The sequence below is a fragment of the Lissotriton vulgaris genome, chromosome 5 (assembly GCF_964263255.1).
Source record: "Lissotriton vulgaris chromosome 5, aLisVul1.2, whole genome shotgun sequence".
In the NCBI taxonomy this organism is placed as follows: domain Eukaryota; kingdom Metazoa; phylum Chordata; class Amphibia; order Caudata; family Salamandridae; genus Lissotriton; species Lissotriton vulgaris.
The window spans coordinates 1,529,958,707-1,529,978,992 of record NC_141693.1 but is presented as its reverse complement, the minus strand read 5'-3'; the positions used below and the strand labels follow the sequence as shown (position 1 = coordinate 1,529,978,992).

At 41.8% G+C, this 20,286-nt stretch overlaps 1 protein-coding gene across 2 annotated transcripts in view; it reads left to right on the top strand.

Moving 5' to 3' along the window:
- The window catches only part of LOC147712937 (cytosolic phospholipase A2 gamma-like), a 722,719-nt gene that overhangs the window by 384,853 nt on the left and 317,580 nt on the right, over positions 1-20,286 (top strand). For both annotated transcript variants that reach the window (XM_086923600.1, XM_086923601.1), the window contains one exon: positions 1,473-1,595. In XM_086923600.1, the coding sequence (XP_086779726.1) occupies positions 1,473-1,595 (123 nt within the window). The remainder of the gene's footprint in view (positions 1-1,472; positions 1,596-20,286) is intronic.

Here is a 20,286-nt window from a genome sequence, read left to right as displayed (position 1 = left end):
CAACAGGTCTCTCAGCGCTAGGGGGGGAGAAGGTGTGCAGCTCAACGACACCTGGTTGGTGCGTGAGTTTAAGCAGTACTAAATGATTCTCTAAACAAGGTAGTTTTGAGTTGTTTCCTGAAAGGAAACAGGGAGGGTTCCTTACAGAGGTATTCAGGAAGCTCGTTCCAGAGCTGGGGGGCCAAGACAGAGAAGGCTCTGCCTCCTTTTGATGTAAGCTTGTATCAGGGGCAGGATAGATGACCAGCCTTGGAGGACCGTAGCGTGCGGCCAGGTTCATAGGCCTCCAGGCGTTCTTTTATGTAAGTTGGGGCCTGGCCATAGATTGATTTATGGATAATGCAGAGGCCCTTGAATTTTGCTCTCTTTCTAATGGGGAGCCAATGCAGTTTGTGTAGCAGCAGGGTGGCATGGGATCTTCTAGGAAGCCTAAAGACCAGTCTTGCTGCATCGTTAAGGACCACCTGGAGTCTGTTGGCTAGTTTCTGAGGGAGGCCCATGTATAAGGCATTGCCGTAGTCCAACCTTGAAACGATGGTGCCCAAAACTATCATTTGTATTGAGGTGGTGGTCAGAAGAGGGGCGAGTTTCCGCATCTGTCTGATAAGGCTAGTGCATGTGGGACGTTACCCTTATCCTCCTGGCCAAGCGCCAACCAAATTCGCTGTTGGGCACTGTGACAGACACTCTACAGAGGCCTATCCCTGTTCCCAGCATGCAGAAGATATTGTTTCTTCCAACGTCTTCTTGTTTCAGGGCCTGTGTCCCTCTTTCCTGAGGCAACATAGCTTATCGTGAAGTCAAGGCAAATGATTAACTTGTCATAAGAGCATATATTCCAAAGTAGACTGATAGGAGCCTCTGCTATTTTCAGCCAGAAAAGGAAGTGAGATTGCCAGATGGCTGCAAGAACAGGATTCAAGGAATGATTTACTAGACACGCCAAACTGTTTTGACCTTCAGACATCACTGGCAAACATCAAATAAATAGCTCTCTTTAGTCGTTAATCTAAACAAGTCATTGGAAACTGAGCTGCGTACTATCTTTATTCATCATATAGCATGCTAAAGGTGCTTAGATGTGCACCCTCAATGGCAGAACTTTGTGCTCTACTGGTAGAGCTGTGTATACGATAGTACAACCATATTTAGGGCGCTGATTTTACACTAACAGAAAAACACAAGGAGGGCAGAAAACAAATTCATTTACTGTTCAAGCAATTGGGTCTCTTCATACTAGACGTTTGCTTTTGTAATAATAGAATGTTTTCCTTCTTTAAAAAAAAAAATGAGAGCATATTAAATACCTAAATACATTAAATAAGTTGATATAAACTGATTCTCAAAAATGTTTTAATGGAGCACTCGCTATTAACTCAGTGATTTTAATTTGTCATTCTCTGTGACATCATCTATCATGGTGAAATTGTACTTTTTGTTTGCTTCATTCCTTATTTTATCATATTTTTCAGCTGAAGAGAAGTGTTCATGTGACTGCTGCCTTGCTGCTGACTTCCTAATGGGTCTGTCTGTTGAAGAGCTGGAGAGTGAGGTTGGCCAGAACGCACTGGTGAGATTGGAGGGATTACTGGAAGGTAAAGCATCTGGCCATCCACATATTTACTGGAAATAATGAACCCTAAAAAGCATGTATTGCTGTGCTCTACAGCACAAATCATGTTATTTATCTGATACATCAAAGTACTGTCAGAGGGTCAATACAGTGGAAGACAAACACATGGTTCAATAAGCAAGATAATAGATATGCATGAATCAGAACATTTTAGGTGTGTATCTGAAAGTATTATACAATTATAGGCCCATTACAAGCAGAATGTGCTTCTTTTCTTATCTTATTTGTTGTCAATTGGTCGTCTGGGGAGTGCAGCATAAAAAGCAAGTGATTGAACGGAGCTCTTGGGGTGGGGCCCAAGGCAGGCTAAACGTGGGGTCTTGACCGAGAGGGTTCCAGGTCTGTCTTCGGCCATATTTCAAATGGGTTTTGAAGGCATTCAGATTCTGATTTAGTTTGCGGCTTCTAATGGTTCAATAATAGGTGATCAGAGTGGATGTTCAGAGTCATAAGGTTCTTCAATAACAACTCTAATTAAAGTAAATATTGTTACTATAATATGCTATTCCATGTAATTAACGTCCTGCAGTTTTAGTATATTATAAGTTATAGCTACTTCTGACCTACTCATTCTGATTGTCCAATTCTTGGGTAAGTGTTTCTGTAACGTGTTGTGAAGGTTGTTTTCAGTAGGATAGGTAGGACATTATTAATTCTATTATCCAGCAACACCACCCTGGGAGGGGCCCTACTCTTTTGACCTCGTGGACTGACATCTAATCACTTAAACACGATCATGGAACTCATTGCCACAGTTGTCCTCGATTCCAGCTCCTTCGTCCCCCTTTTTTGATCTCAACTTCCACCTGGAGGACCTCCCCATCCTAAACACAGCAACCATCTGGAAGGTTTGAACAGAAACAAATTCACCCAGTGAGGGAAGGATGCCACCCACTCTGCTAAACATCTCCTCAACCATGTTTTTTCTAACTTTCCTGACTGTACAGTCAACTGGTCTACCCCCTCACCTCGATCAGCCACTCAGTTGTCCACATTGACCTACACCTACCATACCAACACAGAACTGCAGGCACAGAACTCCACAACCATCACCCTCCACACCTAGATTATCTTCTCTGATCAACACCTCCAGAAGTCCCTGGCCAATTACAGATCAATCTCCTGGCTAAAGTCATGGAAAAACTTGCCATTAACAGCTGGCTATCTACCTCAATTACAACCACCTGCTGGCCATTTCACACTCTTTATTCAGGCCGGATCACTGCACAGAGACTTTCCACATCACTGCCACTAACAGTATCTGCCTTATGGACAATGGAGATACAATGACCCTCATACTTCTCAAATTTTTCACCGAATTCAATAATCTCTACCCTCATCCACAATTAACTGCCCGACAAAACTGCCATACGCAGACTCACTCTCCAATAGCTCAGATACTTCCTCCCCAGATTAATTAATTCTGTCATCCTGGATCCTCATTTTCATCTGCTTCCAGCAGAATCCCCCAAGGATACTCCCTCTGCCCCATGCTCTTCAATATCACCATGGCACAGCACGCACATCGTCTCATATGCCTGACAACACCCAGTTAATCTTCCCTTTCTCCGGTGGCACCTTCAACACAAGACAACATTCACCACCTGCTTGCCTGAAATTGTCAACTGGCAGAAGACCAACTGCCTTAAGCTCAACTTAGACAAAACAGAGGTGATACTCCAGGTAAATTCACCTGGGTGGTCCCCTGAACTATGGATGACTCCCAACTTATCCAATCAAGCCAGGAACCTAGAGATAGCAATTGACATTGAAATATCAATGTTTTACCAGGTCATCTTGGTAATATCTTCCTGTTTCAACAATCTCAATCTCCTTAGAAAAATCTTCACATAGCTCCTGCTCAGCCCCAGCAAAACCATCACACAGACCCTAATCACCAGCAAGCAGGACTATGGTAATGCACTCTACTTCAGTATCACCACATAGCTCACTAAGAGAATCTGGGTCATCTACAAGGCAGCAACTATCACCTATACACTAATTTCCATGCATCATAAAAACCTCCACTGGCCCCAAGTCACAAATGCACACTCTTCAAGCTCCTTACACACACTTAAAAAAGCCATCCACACTTTAGGCCTAGCAAACCTGAACAGCTGGCTCAGCTTCCACATGGCAATCAGCATCCTCTTCTTGGGATCCAGCTCAACCTCGTTCCCTGTCGATGGGTGCGCAATCTCATACTTGGGCTCCTAAAGAAACTAAGAACCCTCTTTTCTAACAGCCCCTAGTCAGGACATTGCCATAATTCTTTAGGTAATAGTAGACCTTCTTGGGTGATATGCATTCCATACAGATACTCTAAACATAATATAACATAACGCCCAGACTTGTGGACTTACAAGGCACACAATAGTGCCACTCAGCTAGTATATAAAAGTACATTTTCCACAGCACAATATATTTTTTCTTGCCATGTGTAAAGGAAGTACTTTTCAACTTCAATGGAGCCATAACACAATAGTGCCCTCAGGAGGCATGATGTTGTGCCAAATGTGTGTAGTATAAATGCACATTGCGTCTCACACTTCACATTTAACTTCCATGCTAACCTTTCAATTACTGCACCAACTTACAATTGCATTATTGGAGAGTGAAACCAATTTGGTGAAATCAATTTTACATTACAGTTTTAGGGACAAAGTAAATATACTGTGTTGTTGAATGACAGTGACATAGTGCGGAGTTATAATACCAGCAACAATAGGTGTTCTAACAAGCTAAAATGAGTTGACAATACAAAAAAAGCAAATTGTATATACTAACTTGATAGTCCATCTCCCAGATCCAGTCTCTAGTCACATATTCTGCTTGATTTGTGCATACATCTATAATGCTTGTTTGTACTGCTGAATTACATGAACCAGTGAGTCTTCTGAATGGTACAGTAAAAACAGAGATGATCCATGGAGGAAATAACTTGTTATCATCTGATCATAAATTACGAAGGACTTATGCCAGCTGTGGCTCCTCCGCAAATGCCGAGGACCATTACCCCACTACTCTCTGAGCAGTGCAACGGAAAAATAAAATAACACAACAGCTCTCATCAGAAGGCGGAAGAGTGGTGAGCACTCTCTAAGTGTGCATGCCTTTTTGCTCCCCATCTCGGGCTGGCCAAACCATCATGTCAACAGGCTGCTCACACCAACCACAATGCACCTATCATGCTGGTGACAAAGCATTGTGATTGGCTTAGGGAAGCCTGTTTGCTCCCGGGAGCCACGAAGAGGAGAGGATGGAGGAGAGTTACCAGCAGGTAAGTTGTAATTTTTATATCTATCCCCTACCTTCTCTCCTCCCCCACCAATGTTCAGTAGCAGCTTCCACTGACCAATACAGATATGTTGATTTAAGGGTAGTCAAGGTAGTATTTGAATTGCACTTTAGTATTTTAATTGCACTTCTACATTTAAATGTTGCCTGAAATAATATGTGTTGTTTGTAAGAACTGTGCTTTAATTCTGTACCCCAATTTTGCATTTTATGTTAGCATATGGTTTCTGTGTGTTTCTTTTTGGCTGCCCAAGGTGTAAGGTAGGAGCCATCCTGAATTCCAGACCAGTACTTGGTGTATGAATCATTAGTACCTTAGAACCTCTCGAAAGTCAATTCTGGTCATATGCTCACCCAGACCACACTAACTATATCTTGCCTTGGCTCAGAAAATTTGGTGAATTTGCCCATCTGGTGCATCAGTGATCCATCTGAACTTGTGCCAGACCCCCTCTATGGCCAGCACCAGGACCATTACCCTATTCACTATCTAGGGACAATTAAATATATTCATGTCCTTCCACTATATCCAATCCTGCATTTGATTTCTCTAGCTTTTCTCTGTTGGGTCCCATTTCCTCGAAATCCTGACTACCAACAGAAACACTCGACCCTGTGGAAAGCAAAAAAGGATGAGAATTTTGCCTTTTCTTGTCTCCTTCACACACGCTCCTCAGCTGATCGCACAGTTGAAGTCCTCCGTACTATTACCGTATCTACAGAGCTGAAATTTGTATCTGATTCATGAATAAACAATACCTCCAGACTGAAATGTGACCATCCCATCAAACTATAAAATCCTGCACCTGGGCTTTGAATCTAAACTTGGTGGTGGCCTTGCAATCATTTGTTGTTCTTTCAGATTTCCCACCAATCTGTAATTTTGTGAACATCTTTCCTCTTGGAGTAAAGTTTCTTCTTCTGTCTCTTTTGCAGGTAGCTCGGGTTATCACCCACCACGTGCCCTGTTCAAATTTATGACTTAGTTTAGTAACTTTCCAGGCACTGATACTCCTTCATAGCTGTAATGATGCTGTTTTGAAAAATTCCAGAATGTTACTGGGGTAACCAAGCCATTTATAATTCGATTCCTTAATAGACATAAAAATCATTCTCAATCTTATTAAATTGGCATCCCTTCCTTAACACACTGCAGGACATACATTTGTTTTATTTTCTGTGGCCGACCTCTTAGTTAGTTAACTACCCACTGAGGTTCAGGTAAAATGGTGTGTGTCTTGATGCAATCATCAGCGTCCACTAATTATTAGCAGTGTTTTAGCCAGGTCACGGGGGATCTAACTGCCTACGGGGTGTACAGCAATTGCCCAATAAATTCTAGCACTCTATTGAAGAAACACATACCAAATTGTTTTAGATCTACCTTTAAAAGAGAAAAACTAATGTCAAGACCAGAATTTTTATAATGTACACAAAAGTAAAATAATAAAAAATCTCTAGAATAAAAACATTAATTAAAATACATAGAAAAGTCCCTGAAACAATAGCTGTTTATATATTAGTCATATTACCTAATACGTCTGTGGTTTGGGTAAGTGACCTAATTCCATATTTTAAAATAAACATTTTGATTGTACATACTAAATATTTATGAAAACCAAATAGAATCTGAAAGCAGATGTTCACTGGTACATTTACAATGCAGGAGACTGGCTCATATTCCCGCCTTATAATGTCTGTACTTGTATTACTCTGCAGTTGCCAAGCAGATTCCAGTCCCAGCCTCCATCTCAAGATGGCACTTCTCATTCAAGAATTGTAAAAAACTCCAAGTAATGAACACAATCTTCAGAATTGGAATGCCTTTTTCTCAATATAATAGATGATTTACATAGCAGATATTTGAAGTAAATAGAGATTGCATTTTCTAGCATCATTTTTTGAAGCAGTGTTCGAGCACAGGAACTTAGGGCTCGATTATGAGTTTGGCAGTCTCACCACCGTACCGCCACAGTGGGGGCCCCAAGAAGAGAAGACTGCTGGACAGGCGGTCTTCTGCCTAGCATATTATGATGCATGCATCATGAAACACGATCGCATTGACGGAGTGTGTCTGGACGCGGTGGACCGCAAAGTTGGTGATATGTACTCTGTCGCCATCAAGGCTACTGCTTCCCACCGAACCGATTACGAAAACACAGTTGTTCTGGCGGTCCCCTTGCACTGGTTCTCTGACATCTGTAGCGTGGCAGCAAAAAATTAGAACAGTGCCAATTAGATGGATACAAAAACAACACAGCTGATAGCCATTGGCTAAGTGGACACACCTGCAAATCACACTGCAAAACGTACCCCATAGTAGACCATGATCCTTTCCCTGTATACTGCAGCACAGCGAGTCAGAGACCACACCTTTTTAATGATATAACGGAACCCTGTTTTCCCTATTGCACTTTACACTCTCCACACTTTTTGGTTTCATTCTTTTCTATTATCCCTTGGTGTTTTGTTTTTTAGTCATTGTCACTCACTTTAATTTAGAGTTATGTTACATCAAAAAATCCATGTTTTTCTGAGGCTGAGTTGTCAGTCATGGTAGATGAAATCACAGAAGTATAGCCGCAATTCTTTGAAACCCAAGTCCAACATACTCCTCTCAGTAGGAATAAGAAAATGAGGCCCGGGAATGTCGACAGAGTGAATACTGTAGGTACAACCCTGCACACAAATTATAAAATTAGGAAGAGGTGGAACGACCTGAGGGGAAAAATGCTTTCCCTGATCTCCATCAACATCTCAAGGCCCAGAAGACTGGTGGTGGTACACCCAGTGCCGTATTACCAATGTATTCCTAGGAGGAGAAGGTCTTGGCCATCCTGCATCCCCAGGGTTTGACCGGAATAGCTGGAGGAGTGGGGTCTGGTAAGTTACACCTCATTAACTGTCACAACACTTCAATGTCCTGTTTGCTCTCATGTTTTGCTACTGTGTTATCTATCTATTTTCTAAACATGCAATCCTCAAAGTATCAGAGATGTTTGATTGTCATTATCAATGTGTATTGTTGCATATAAGATTACATGTATCAACCTCCAGTACATGCCACATTTTGGAATGGTGTCTGTAGGTGCATTACAATTAAATTATCATCCCAGGACACATGACATGTGTCAATATGTAAATGTATGGTTCAGCCCTCTTACATTTTAGCAACAGGTATGTGAGGCTAACCATGTGTCAAACGTTGTACAGATTGAAATGACTACAACTACCCTGAGGCTCTGTTTCAGCAACAGAAAAAAGATGCAATAGTGATTTTGCACATTCTGACTTGTCTGCCATGTTACATGGGGCGTTCATTTCTCTTGGACTGAGCAATCTACACACAATGCTCTACTCAGAGACATGTCTGCCTACGTAGCTTGATTTTGTCCTGGTCTCTTGAACTGAAACTATGAGTGACCATTACAAGTGCCTACTTCAAATATTTATAAGGTCTCTATTTTATTTTTCCTAGGTTTCTACTTATTGTGACACAAATACTTGGATGTAGATATCACACTTCCACTAATAGCAGTGTTCTCTATTTCAAAACAGGTTGATCTGGCACAGCGCCTGGGCAGGACTTGGCCACTGAACCTGCTCTTAATTCACCTCTGGATAAAGTCCTCAGTGATGACTATACTCCTGGACATGTCGATGTGGAGGACGGTCCTGGCACATCTGATCATCCTGTGCAGACAGCAACAGTGAGTCTTACTTTACCAACACCAATCCCTCCCAACCCAGCTGCAACACCTCAGCCAACCCCAGTCCCCCTAACTTGTGCACCTTGCACAGTTACTACATTCTTGTTACCCCCAGTCCTGGATTCTAGAGTAATATCCACCCACCCAGTCAGAGAGGAACCAGGAGTTAGTGAGAGAGGGCATAGGCTGTGTGGCATGGGGTCGTGGGAGGGTATTGTGGGCCCACTGAGTGAAGCCACTGGGGCCACTCACACCCAGGCCACCATCAACCATGTTTTGAGAGTCTATCATGAGTCCCAAGGCGTGATGGGCCAGGAGTAGAAGCAGCTGCAGAAGGACATATGCCAGGAGCTGGCAGACATCAACACCAACATGAGATCACTCGGTGGAGTGCCGTCGGACATTAACACAACCCTTTGTACAGTTTTTCAACCACCAGCAACTTCTTCCTGTGGTGGAACAACATCCAGACCATCGACTCTCTGTGGCAGCCACAGGAAGGGAGGCCCTGAAAGAGGAACAAAAGCCTGCAAACACCACTGTCTGTGCAGCAGGGGATCCCATTTATACTACCAGGTGGGGACATCCACGAAAAAATTCCAGGATGTCAAGACATCCACCACTGCCAGCAGGAAGCATCAGCCCCATATCTGGACACTTTTCCCTTTCTGATGGGAGTAGTATTTTAGAATTTGGACTTCAAACAATTTGGCTTCTACAACTGTGGTTTCATTCACCATGACTGACTACTTCACTTTTTATGTTTGTTTTTGCACAGTGTGTCTCTTCACTTTTTCCACTTCAATAACTACGCAAGTCACAAACTAATTGTCTGCTGTAGTAAATCTCACATCTAGCATTGTATATATGTACTCCTGTGTGACCTTTACAGTGCCAAAACAAGCTATTTGAATAAGCATGGTTATGTAGCATGCACACAATGTTTAGCTCAGGATCACAACCATGTCATAACCCCATATACATACAAGTGTAACATCTTTATTTTATTGTTTCAATCACAGACTGCCATGAAGTCAGATACATAGCAAATCATACATGACTCAAATATTCTGTGCCAGTGATCACATTGTCAGGTGCAGAACATCTCAACATGGAAGGATGGGATACATCCAATAATTTCCTATTGAGTAGACAAAATAACAGTGGTCTATGTCATTAGCTGCAGCCGTATTGCCTACCTCATAAATGGAATCACTAACACCAATAAACAGTCACATGGCAGTAAAACATTTTCTGATGACAGGATCATTCCAATCCAGTGTACTTGCATCTGGTGGAATATCACAAACAAATGTCAATAATGTGCCACAACCACATAGACCTACAATGAGGAGACACATCAACAGCTGCATACAGTTTCTGTACACTGAGGATTTAGCCAATGTGAAGGGAGACTAACTTGATTTATCCTCACAACAACATTTTGTTGAAGAACATGATGCCACACACACTGCATTAGGACCACCACACGAAAAGGAACAAGTCCAATGGATTTCTCATTACTTCCATCCTTGCAGTGGTAAAAAGGAAACATGGGTGCCATCAATAGCTCCAACCACTTGTGGGATGTGACCAAATCCATAGAAGTCATCCTTCACATTGGCTAAATCCTAATGTCTAGGGAACTGGATGTAGCTGTCAATGTGTCTCATCATTGTTGAAAGCATGTCTTGTAGTACACCACTGAACATTGGTTGTGACATGTCAACAGATACAGCTACAGTGTATTGAAAGGAACCTGTAGCCGGAAAATACAATACTGCCATAAGTTTCACAATAGGTGGGATACATGTGGGATTAGTGTTTTAAGGAAGAAAACCAGGCTCCTACTGATTACGTACATTCTGTGTTTTCTGCCTATATAAACAAAACTGCATGATCGCATCCCTTTCTTCCATGTTCTGAAGGTCTGGAAATGGGTGGGACACTATAGGCTGTTGTCTAGTCCCTCTCCCAGGTTACCTATGCGTGGAGTGAAAACAATTTTGAACATTGGTCTTTGTCTAGAGTTACATACATAAAGAGTAACCAAAAAGTCATTTGACAAAACATAACTGGTTGAGAAAGCTTTACACATTATTCACATAATGATGGTCTATTGTCCAACATCCATCTTTAATCCCCATTGTGGTCTTCACATGTGGCTTTGACAGATAATTTGCAACTTATATCAGAAAAAGTGTCAGGAGCACTTTAATAATTTACAGTTTATATTGTTAAAACAAAGGAAGGACCGCTGCACTCCGTGGTACTCAATAAAGTGGACCTAGGTCTTCAAGGTAAAACAAGTTTGTGGCAATTTGAGGTGTACACCTCCTGTCCATGAGGTGCTAGGTAGCAATTGCGAATAGGATAACCTTACACAGTGTAAAGTATAACCTCGAGTTCACCGTGTGTGAGGACCTCACAGTATAAAAGATAAAAGATAGTCAGGTAATCACTAGGTAAGTTTCTTTGCACAAATAGACTGATATTCAGTTCATATTGTAGTCATATGTTGAATATATTCACAAGTGAAGTATCATTCTTCAAAGTCAGAATGTATAGCCATAACAATAATCCACAGCAAGTGTCCATTAACTCAGTAAATGGGTCCCCAATGCATTTCGAGCATCTGCTCTACGTCAGGGGGCACATTCTATGAAAAAAACAAAGGAATATCTTGGTGTAATGCCCAATACAGGAATCAGTATCGCAATCAATACAATGTAGTGCCAAAAGCAACTCAAGTTAACAATGCTCAAGGTAAACGAAAAAACCATGGTGCCAAAGAAAAACGGGGAAAACTAGCATGAAAAGCACTCATGCAATGGTGTGAAATTCCGGGGTGTGAAGGACCAAAATCAATCAGAAACCTAAGGGTGTAAAAAAAGATCCTGAGTGAATAGTCTAGGAAGTTACGGCTCAGAGTGGAACGTGAAGGCAACTAAGTAAGCGGTCCAGGTGCATTAGTACTCACATGCGACTTCAGAAAGTGACAAACCAATATAACGCGGTGTGCAACTAAAGAAAACGACCAATTTCGAGAAATAAGTGGGGCACGACGTGCTCAGTGTAAAGCTTATTAAAAGGTGAAACCAGGCTCGAATGGTGAATTGCAGGGTGCGAAAAAACGTGGGGTTTATCAAGTAACTATAGTGCCAAACGGACTAGCGGGTGATGAAAAGGTTGATGTGATAACCTTACTGCATACGTGGATAAGGGTGGAACAGGACTGGACGCCGCTGTGCTGAAAAAGGCATTCAAACGTGGAGAGCGCGCCAGGACGGCGTTATCTACGTGCAGATAATAAAACTATAGAGAGGACTGGGGCGTGAGCTGACCCAGCCAGGTTAGCGTACAAAAACGGGAACCATAATAAAAATAAAAGCAAGTAGTGCATAATGCACAATAAAGTGAGCAAATAAAATATGTGGATAAATGGCATTAAAACCATCAAATAGTAAAACAAGAAAACAAGACGATAGTACAGTATTGTCTGAGATTGAAAAGTGAAAATAGAGGAAAGACTAAAGAGAATGGGTAAATGAATAGATGGTGAATGTGTGTAAGACGGGAACGAACAATAAAGTTGAATGAAGAGTGAAATAATGGAAAGGTACAGGAACACTAAGGGATGCGCTCAGTAAACAAAAAGTAGAACAGAGGGAAAAATATCAATGTCAACCAGTGGAGAGGGGCGTTGGCACAGCTTAAAATGTGTGAAAAAGATAATAGAAGAAAGACAGACGAAGTTGAATATAATAAAACACAGGACATAAGAGAAATATCTGACTATCTTTTATACTGCGTGGTCCTCGCACACGGTGAACTCAAGGTTATACTTTACACTGTGTAAGGTTATCCTATTCACAGTTTATATTGTATTGTTCCCATAAAGTACCATCCCCAGCGGTGTACAGTGCACTACAGTAATATAGAGTTCATGGACAGTTATGCACTACACTTATGTTTGCATAAAAGAAATTACAGAACAATACAGTAATATATATTTAAACATGTTACAATGCATTTGTAGGGGTGGAGACTCATTTAACAGCCACTAATACTGTAGTTCCAACATCTAAAATGGCAGATGTCTGACCTTGCATATTGGACATTCGGAACCTACTGTGGATGGCTAAAATCGACAGCGCACTGTGCAGTTTTACCCACAGCGGACACAACGTTGGTGATTGTGATAGTTGTGGCCCAATGGCTGTGTCCATCTACGCTGATGACCACTTAGTTTGCATAAATGTACACTGTGGTTTGAAAAATTACTCACTTGCCTCCTGACACCACTACTATCAGCACCTAGCTGCCAGGGCAAGCAGGTAAGAGGGCCCATGCCTTATCTCTAGAGGAGCTGGAGAAACTGGTTGAAGATGTCCCTCCCGTTGTATGGCCAGCTCTATGGCTCCCCAGAGGAACATGTAATTATCTCACATACATATTTTAGTCTGTTCAACACCAACCTTTCCATTCCCAGAAGCTACAATGTGCCTCTGAGCCCCAGAGTGAATTCTGATTACCGTTGTACCATGTTGTGATCCCTACATAGGACAATCATGTAATGGATTTTGAAGCACTGTGCTTTGTGCAGTTAACATTACTATTGTGATTTGTGATAATCCCTAGATCCTACTTGTGTCTATACATGTACATATTTCACAGTACCTATGATATATTTGCTCATCAGATCATGAAAAATGTGTTAAGAAATGTATAGGCTTTACAGCATATGCTGTGTATGTATACTGTAAGAAGCAGTTGTGGATGATGTTAGCTATGTGTACAGTCCAACATATCATTCAGCCCAGATCAGACATCGGAAAACTTTTGTCTGGGAGCTTTCTATACCTAATAGACCCATTCAGTGTGCCACACAACCCAGAGGTCAGGTACTGGATGGCCTTAGGATATACTTTTGGATATTGAAGTGATGGAAATGTGATGTTCATGTGGGATCCGTATGCTGAGCCTACAGAGAGCCAGGCCTGACAATGAGTTGTACCCAGTCTTGGCCATGGCCCAGGCTGGGGCAAAGTTTCTGTGGCAACACAACTGATGCACAGGGTAATCTCCCTGCAGACCTGTAGATCCTTAGATGCTCGCAAAATGAGTTTTATGAACCAATAATAGCTGATTGCTTTTAAATGGACTACATGTGTAATCATGATTGAGGTAGCCCATGGACCTGATACTTTTCATTGAACCACATTGTCAATGTGTGACATTCACTAATGACAAGCCCCTTATTCCCACAGTTCTGTTGTCCCTTTTCCATAAGTCGTGCATGCCCTATACAGACCTATTGCACATGTGACACATTTATAGTGCTGATAGTTGGTTACTTCTGAAGATATTTTGATACATGAATCACCAGCTTTGTTACATTGAACCAATCAAATAAGACATGCAAGGGTATGTTAAAAGTCAACCCTGTGACAGTGCCTAATATGGTAAAAGGTGTGTCCTATGATGACAGTACATACCATATAAACGCAATCAGACATAGTATGATATCCCCTTAAGTAATCCAAACGTCCACACATCCCCAGAGAGTAAGTTGTCAGTGACACACAGGCCAGCCCTTTCATTGTGACTTAGGAAGTAGTCTATACTATTAAACCAGCCTGTATGGACCATATACATCAAATCAGTGGGCCTGGCTGTAAGGTGTCTAATAAGTCATGCACACGTAGTTTACCCTTCAGACTGTTGCAATGGTGTGTTGTGTTTCATAGTAACTCACATCACAGTACATGTAGGATGGCCCTGGGAAGTCATGACATGGGTTGATGATAATGTGCTTTACAGACTGGCACCTTCATTTTTCATGCATGGGGAGATTTAGTCATTTGCCCATGCAGGCATTTTCCCATCAATATTTGGGGTGGCCCATGTGCAAATCACAAGAAGAGTTATTCTTTGCATCAGCCTGATAGTAGGTGCATGCTGATGTTCTTTACATGTTGTCTTTATGACTAGAAACACAGCAGGGTCCAGTCTGCTACAAATTTACTGGCTTGAGCAGACACATAACTGAGTACAGTGATTAATCAGCTCATGTTGTTTGATGTTTTTGATGATTATTGTACCAAGCATGCCACATGTCTTCAGTGTGTCGGGAGTGATGCTCCCTCACTGCTGTGTTTCATGTGATGGTGGCCCTCTTACAGGTGACATAGCATCCAGTGCACATTGGATGCAGTCACTGGGCAATACTTTCTCTTGGTAAGTGGGGAATGTACAGTAACATGAGATAGCAAACATCACTGGTGCCATCAGTATTAGTACCTATATGTTGGCATGTGAATCTTTTCCTGTAGTAGTATCATCTGCACTATTGTTTCATACATGATCTATGTGTCTTCATAGGTTGACACATGATTCCTTCACACATGTTTGTGTTGACCAGTCTGTATTTGAAAATAGTTATTTTGAAGAGTATATCATGTGTTACTACAGGCAGAAGTGTGTAGACATTAGTGGGTAGGTCGCATATACCCTAAGCCATTACTCAATGTCATTAGTCAGGTCCAATTGATGTAGAAATGAAGGACATGATAGGTAGGTTTATAGTAATTTCTCACAATCTGAATTGTCATGCCATTGATGTGGTAGTACTCAGTTATGTGAATTTCACATGTTCATTTGTAAAAGTTCATTCACTGACTGGTGACATGCATCAGGCAGTGAGATGCACAAATATAAAGAACATATGTGAGTGTTTACAATGGAATTTGTATTTGCGAGACAAAAAGGTACTGTGATGTGTTTTCCCATTAGGAAACCGTTTAAACCACCTCTTAATGTAATGGAGATTCCCTGAGTCTCAACTGTATTCAATGGTCCATTGGCTTTTAGGTATGCAATGTAAGAATAGTGTTCTCACCAGTGCCAATCTGGACAATGGATATCCCTTGGCCTAGCTGATTTATTATGCTATGGATATTTGTAGACCAAATATTTGAGCCAGATTGTCTCCAGTCTACTTTTCTGTGCTACACATAGCAAACCTCCTTAATTAGAGATTTCTTGAGACTATTCTGACAGTGGACACATAATGAAGTTACTATTAGGAAGTGTCAACAGTGTGAAATGAGCACTTGAATGTCAGCTTCTTCCTACTAATGCACATATTGCAGAAACATAGCTGTATTTGTTGACCATCATTTGGCATTGGCTGATTGCAGGTCTTTGTGAAGAATATGTAGGAATGAATGGCAATGAAGAATCTGTAGGAATGAATGTCAATGCCATCTTATTATATTTCATAAAGTTACTTAGTTATACTACAAGAGCAAAACTATACTAGGTGATCAAGTATCTTACTCAATACATGAGGATGGAGATCAGACAACTTTTCTCATGCAATTGGAGATGTCTGTGGTTATGACTTTACTGTGAGCAGTTGTTTACAGGTCATGTAGGTTGCATGCATGCATGTGCTCATACTAATGTTGAAGCCACCATGGTGGACCTTGTAGCTAGAGTCTTCGGTACACTTTATTCATGATCTGTGATCAAAGCTGTTGGTCAAGTGTCTTTTGGCACATGCAGTAAACCTATTTTAAATGTCATTTCTGCATCCTCCGAGGCAAGTGGAGAAGACCAGGCCAACATCATTGGGGAAGCAGCAGGCCACAGTGACTCTTGTTGTGATACAACAGACACCAAGGGTGTGGGGAGTGCCATGGAGGACACAGACTTGACATCATCTTATTCAGAGTCAACCTCCACCGGACACTCCCTAGTAGTGGCGAAACAGAGGAGAAGAATACCCACACCATCCTTGTCCACAACCCACTAGCTCCACTCTCCCTATTGCCCCCCACCCACTTGGCTAGGCCCGCTCCCCTTCCTCATTCTATGCACCTCAGCCCCCCCTCCAGTTTCGACTGCTGCCCTGACTGTGGATGCTATTGACCCCCTGAAAAATGTCTCTACAGAACTACTGAATGCCATCCAGGGGCTAGTCAGCCATCTACAACAGACAGTGGCCTACCTGGAAGGCATCCACATTGCTATTTCTGGCCTACAGGGATCTTCTCAGACTCTGGCCTCCTCCCTCATGCCACCTTCCAACTATACCAAACTTCTACCCTACCTTCTGTGTTTTCCTGATCCAAATTCCCCATTCCCATACCTGTCCCAAGCACATTCCAACATACACACTTACAAACTTCAACAGGCCCAAGCAGCACACACAAAGAGAAACCCCAGAAACACACACAATCATGCAGCCACTCTGCTGATGCTCACCCCCCTCAACACCACCCCAGTATACCCCCAGACATCACACCCACACCAAAAGACCCATACCCACCACCCAGGATTCCCCAAGACACCACACCTGCAGCCACAGCCCAAAGACATACCTTTGCATTTCATGCATTACACCACATGCCTTTACAATGTGGTCATTATAACGGCTGTGTTGTTACAACGCAAACTATAACATCGCAAGTAATTTTAATGACTTGCTGTAGGGGACGTGCTGGACTTAGGATTGTAAATTGAATACCAGTGCCCCCCTTCAGATAGTCATTGAAATGACTTGCGATGTAATGGAACCACATCCATACCACCAGATCCATCCACCACTGCAGTATCACCCCAGACATCACCTCCACACCCTCAGATCAATCCACCACCCCAGCTTTAACCCATACACCACACTTGCACCAATCTACCCATCAACCATCCCAGCATACCCAGCGCCTCCACATCATGCACCATCAAAAAACGCAAATGCCCAAACTCACCCACACCGCAAACACCTAAAAAACACAAACATACATCAGACACACAGACACCTGCAGCAACAACAAAGCCACCAACACCTGACACTTCCACTCCCTCCACCTCCCAAGCCCTACTCACTCCCATGCATCCTATGCGTTTTCCCCATGAATTCCTCATGTTTGTCCTTACCCCAGTCAAAGATGACCCCCTCCCTGGGCCAAAAAGATCTCTTCTACACCACAACCCATACCTTCTACATCCCAGCCCACCCCATAAAATCCTGATCCCCCAACCATAAGCAAACCCTAAGGAGAAAAAAACTCTAAAAAACAGATATACCCCTTTCACAGTCAGGACCACCCCTCCTAATACTGACCCAACCCCTCCCAAGTGACATCATTGTTCACTAGATACCCTTTCATGGGGAGGTTCCCTGGCAGTGTCATGAGAAACAAGTTTAGTGGCACAGCAGTGTGTTGGACGACGCATTTTGTTAATGGACCGAACATTGGCCTTTGCTTACTCCAGGTGTTTATTTTGGAGAATTAAAAAACTTTGCTTGTTTTAGTATACATTAGTCCTGTCATTACTTTTCTACTTACCTGTTTGATATTCAATGGCTGGATATGTGAAATGAATTCTAATTATGGCTGACATTGCATTGGGTGGTATTTCATATGGTAAGTTTGCACTTCTCCCAATGATGTGGGTTGGATATTTGTTTGATGTGTACAAGTTAGATATCTGTTTATCCATGCATGAAGAGGGTTAAATTGTCATACCTTTGTAGACATTTTTATGGACATGTGTCCATTTACGTGTATTTACCGTACAACTACTTTGTCTAAATGTGTGGGAAATCTGTTACTGCTGTGTTTGCTTTCATGACTTGCACTTATACATTTCCTGCATTCCCACATACGATTGCACTTATTTATGCTATTGGTCCTCCCTGATATATGTGAAGCCACAGTGAAGCTTGCAAGTCCAGGTCCTGTGCAAATAGATGTTTTGAGGAATGTGCAAAGTGTACTATAGCACAGGGCCCCAGCCTCTCAGGAGTCCCCCTGTAGAGGTATACCTATTCTGCAGTCTTCATGTTGTGACCTTTGAATGATTCTCACACTGATTATTTGGAATTCCATTTATCTGATATTAACTTTTAATGTGAGTGATGTGTGAGAGTCCATTATGGACGGTGTGTTTCATTTTCATGACACATCAATACAGATGTATCTTTGATAGCACAACAGAACCTAGCATGTTAGCAATGTGAAGGTGTTAGAGATCAATAGCCAAAGAAGGCATCACAGTGCTGTAATTGGATCATACATTGAGAACAATTATGAAAAGGGGCCCACAAAATAGGTCCAGGGACCCTGAATCCCTTATTTGCTTTATAGTCAATGGAAACAAGAGTATAGCTTAGCGTTGGTTGCGTCCATGTCAGCGTCAGTTTTGGCCATCATCAAGCAGCAACAACAGCAGTAGGACATGTACAATTGGCTCCATGGTGGCACAGGATGTGTGAAGCTGAGTACAGGTGAGTTTCAGCCTTATATCCCTTCCTTTCCACCAGAGTTTCAGTCTTATATCCCTCCCTTTCCACCAGCTCAGAAGTGGTTATTGGGTCACCACACTCATGTTGGCAGGAAGGCACATCTCATCGCCCTCTGAGATTTAAAGTTGGGTGTGGCGTACCATGATGGTCTTTCATCAAGGAAACACATGCATTATATTAAGGCGGGCAGACCATCTATAGTGTGACAGTGATTTCAATACTGTTTTGATGGTGGTTCCATGACTGCCAAACTCATAACTAGGCTCTAAATCTTGAAAGTTTGTAATATTTCTGAGTAGCTAAAAGTTTATTATCAAGTTTTTTAACCCCTGCTAGACACAAAGGCGAGAGCTTTCCCCATTGTGAATCAAAGACTTTTAAGGCTCTTCTGTTGGCTATGAGATTCCATAAACATAGCCTATGTTCCCTTTCTTAATACTTTCTAATTGAGACATCCAATGGCTTTTTTATGCATAAACCTTTTTTAGTCATTATAAAAACGCTGGATTCTGCTATGTGGAATGCAGAAAACAAAATCAAGATTATTTTCCCTTCCTCTGCTTTCAAACCCTAACACCTCCATAAAGACATCTGAACTATATCAGCCCCTTGTACGTTTTGCCTATATTCACTCCAACTAATAGGACTTTTAAACGTTATGCATATATATTGATATTGATCAACAGTTTCTAATTTCGTACAATTTATCCACCAGACATTACATACCTTTTCTTCTGACATCTTTGTACCTTATTTTGCTCAGAAATATATTCCAATATGTTCTCAATACAATACTTTTTCAAAGCCTCAATCCTATGATTCTGTTGTGTTGGAGTGAAATCCAGCATAACTAGATCATCTCCAAACCATAGGGATTCGATGTACATATGAACTACTAGGGGTTAAAACAAGAGATGGTAGAAGCAAACTGTCTGTAAATTGCACGCACGTCAGCAAAAAAGGCAGGGATGAATAGAATAATTTCTGAATATAACTTTCCTTTCAGTGATAGTTTGACCTCAAACCAATATTAAGAGGAGTGAACAGATTTCATTATTGACAGTAATCCTTTTGTAATCTGGTTTAAATCTAGTTTTCGCCATAGTGTTGACAAGTCATCTGAATCATAGGCTGCCCAGAAGTCCACAAAGTAACAGTATATAGCAAGTTTCTACACCATGGTTCTGAGGGCTGTTTCGCATATTGAAGGTATTCCTTTAAGGTTTAGGAATACTTCTGAAAATTGGTCGAGCTGGATCATTTTTAATTATTTTTTATTAAAAATATTTAAAAAAGGTTTCATATTTGTCAATAACAGGGAATGTATTATT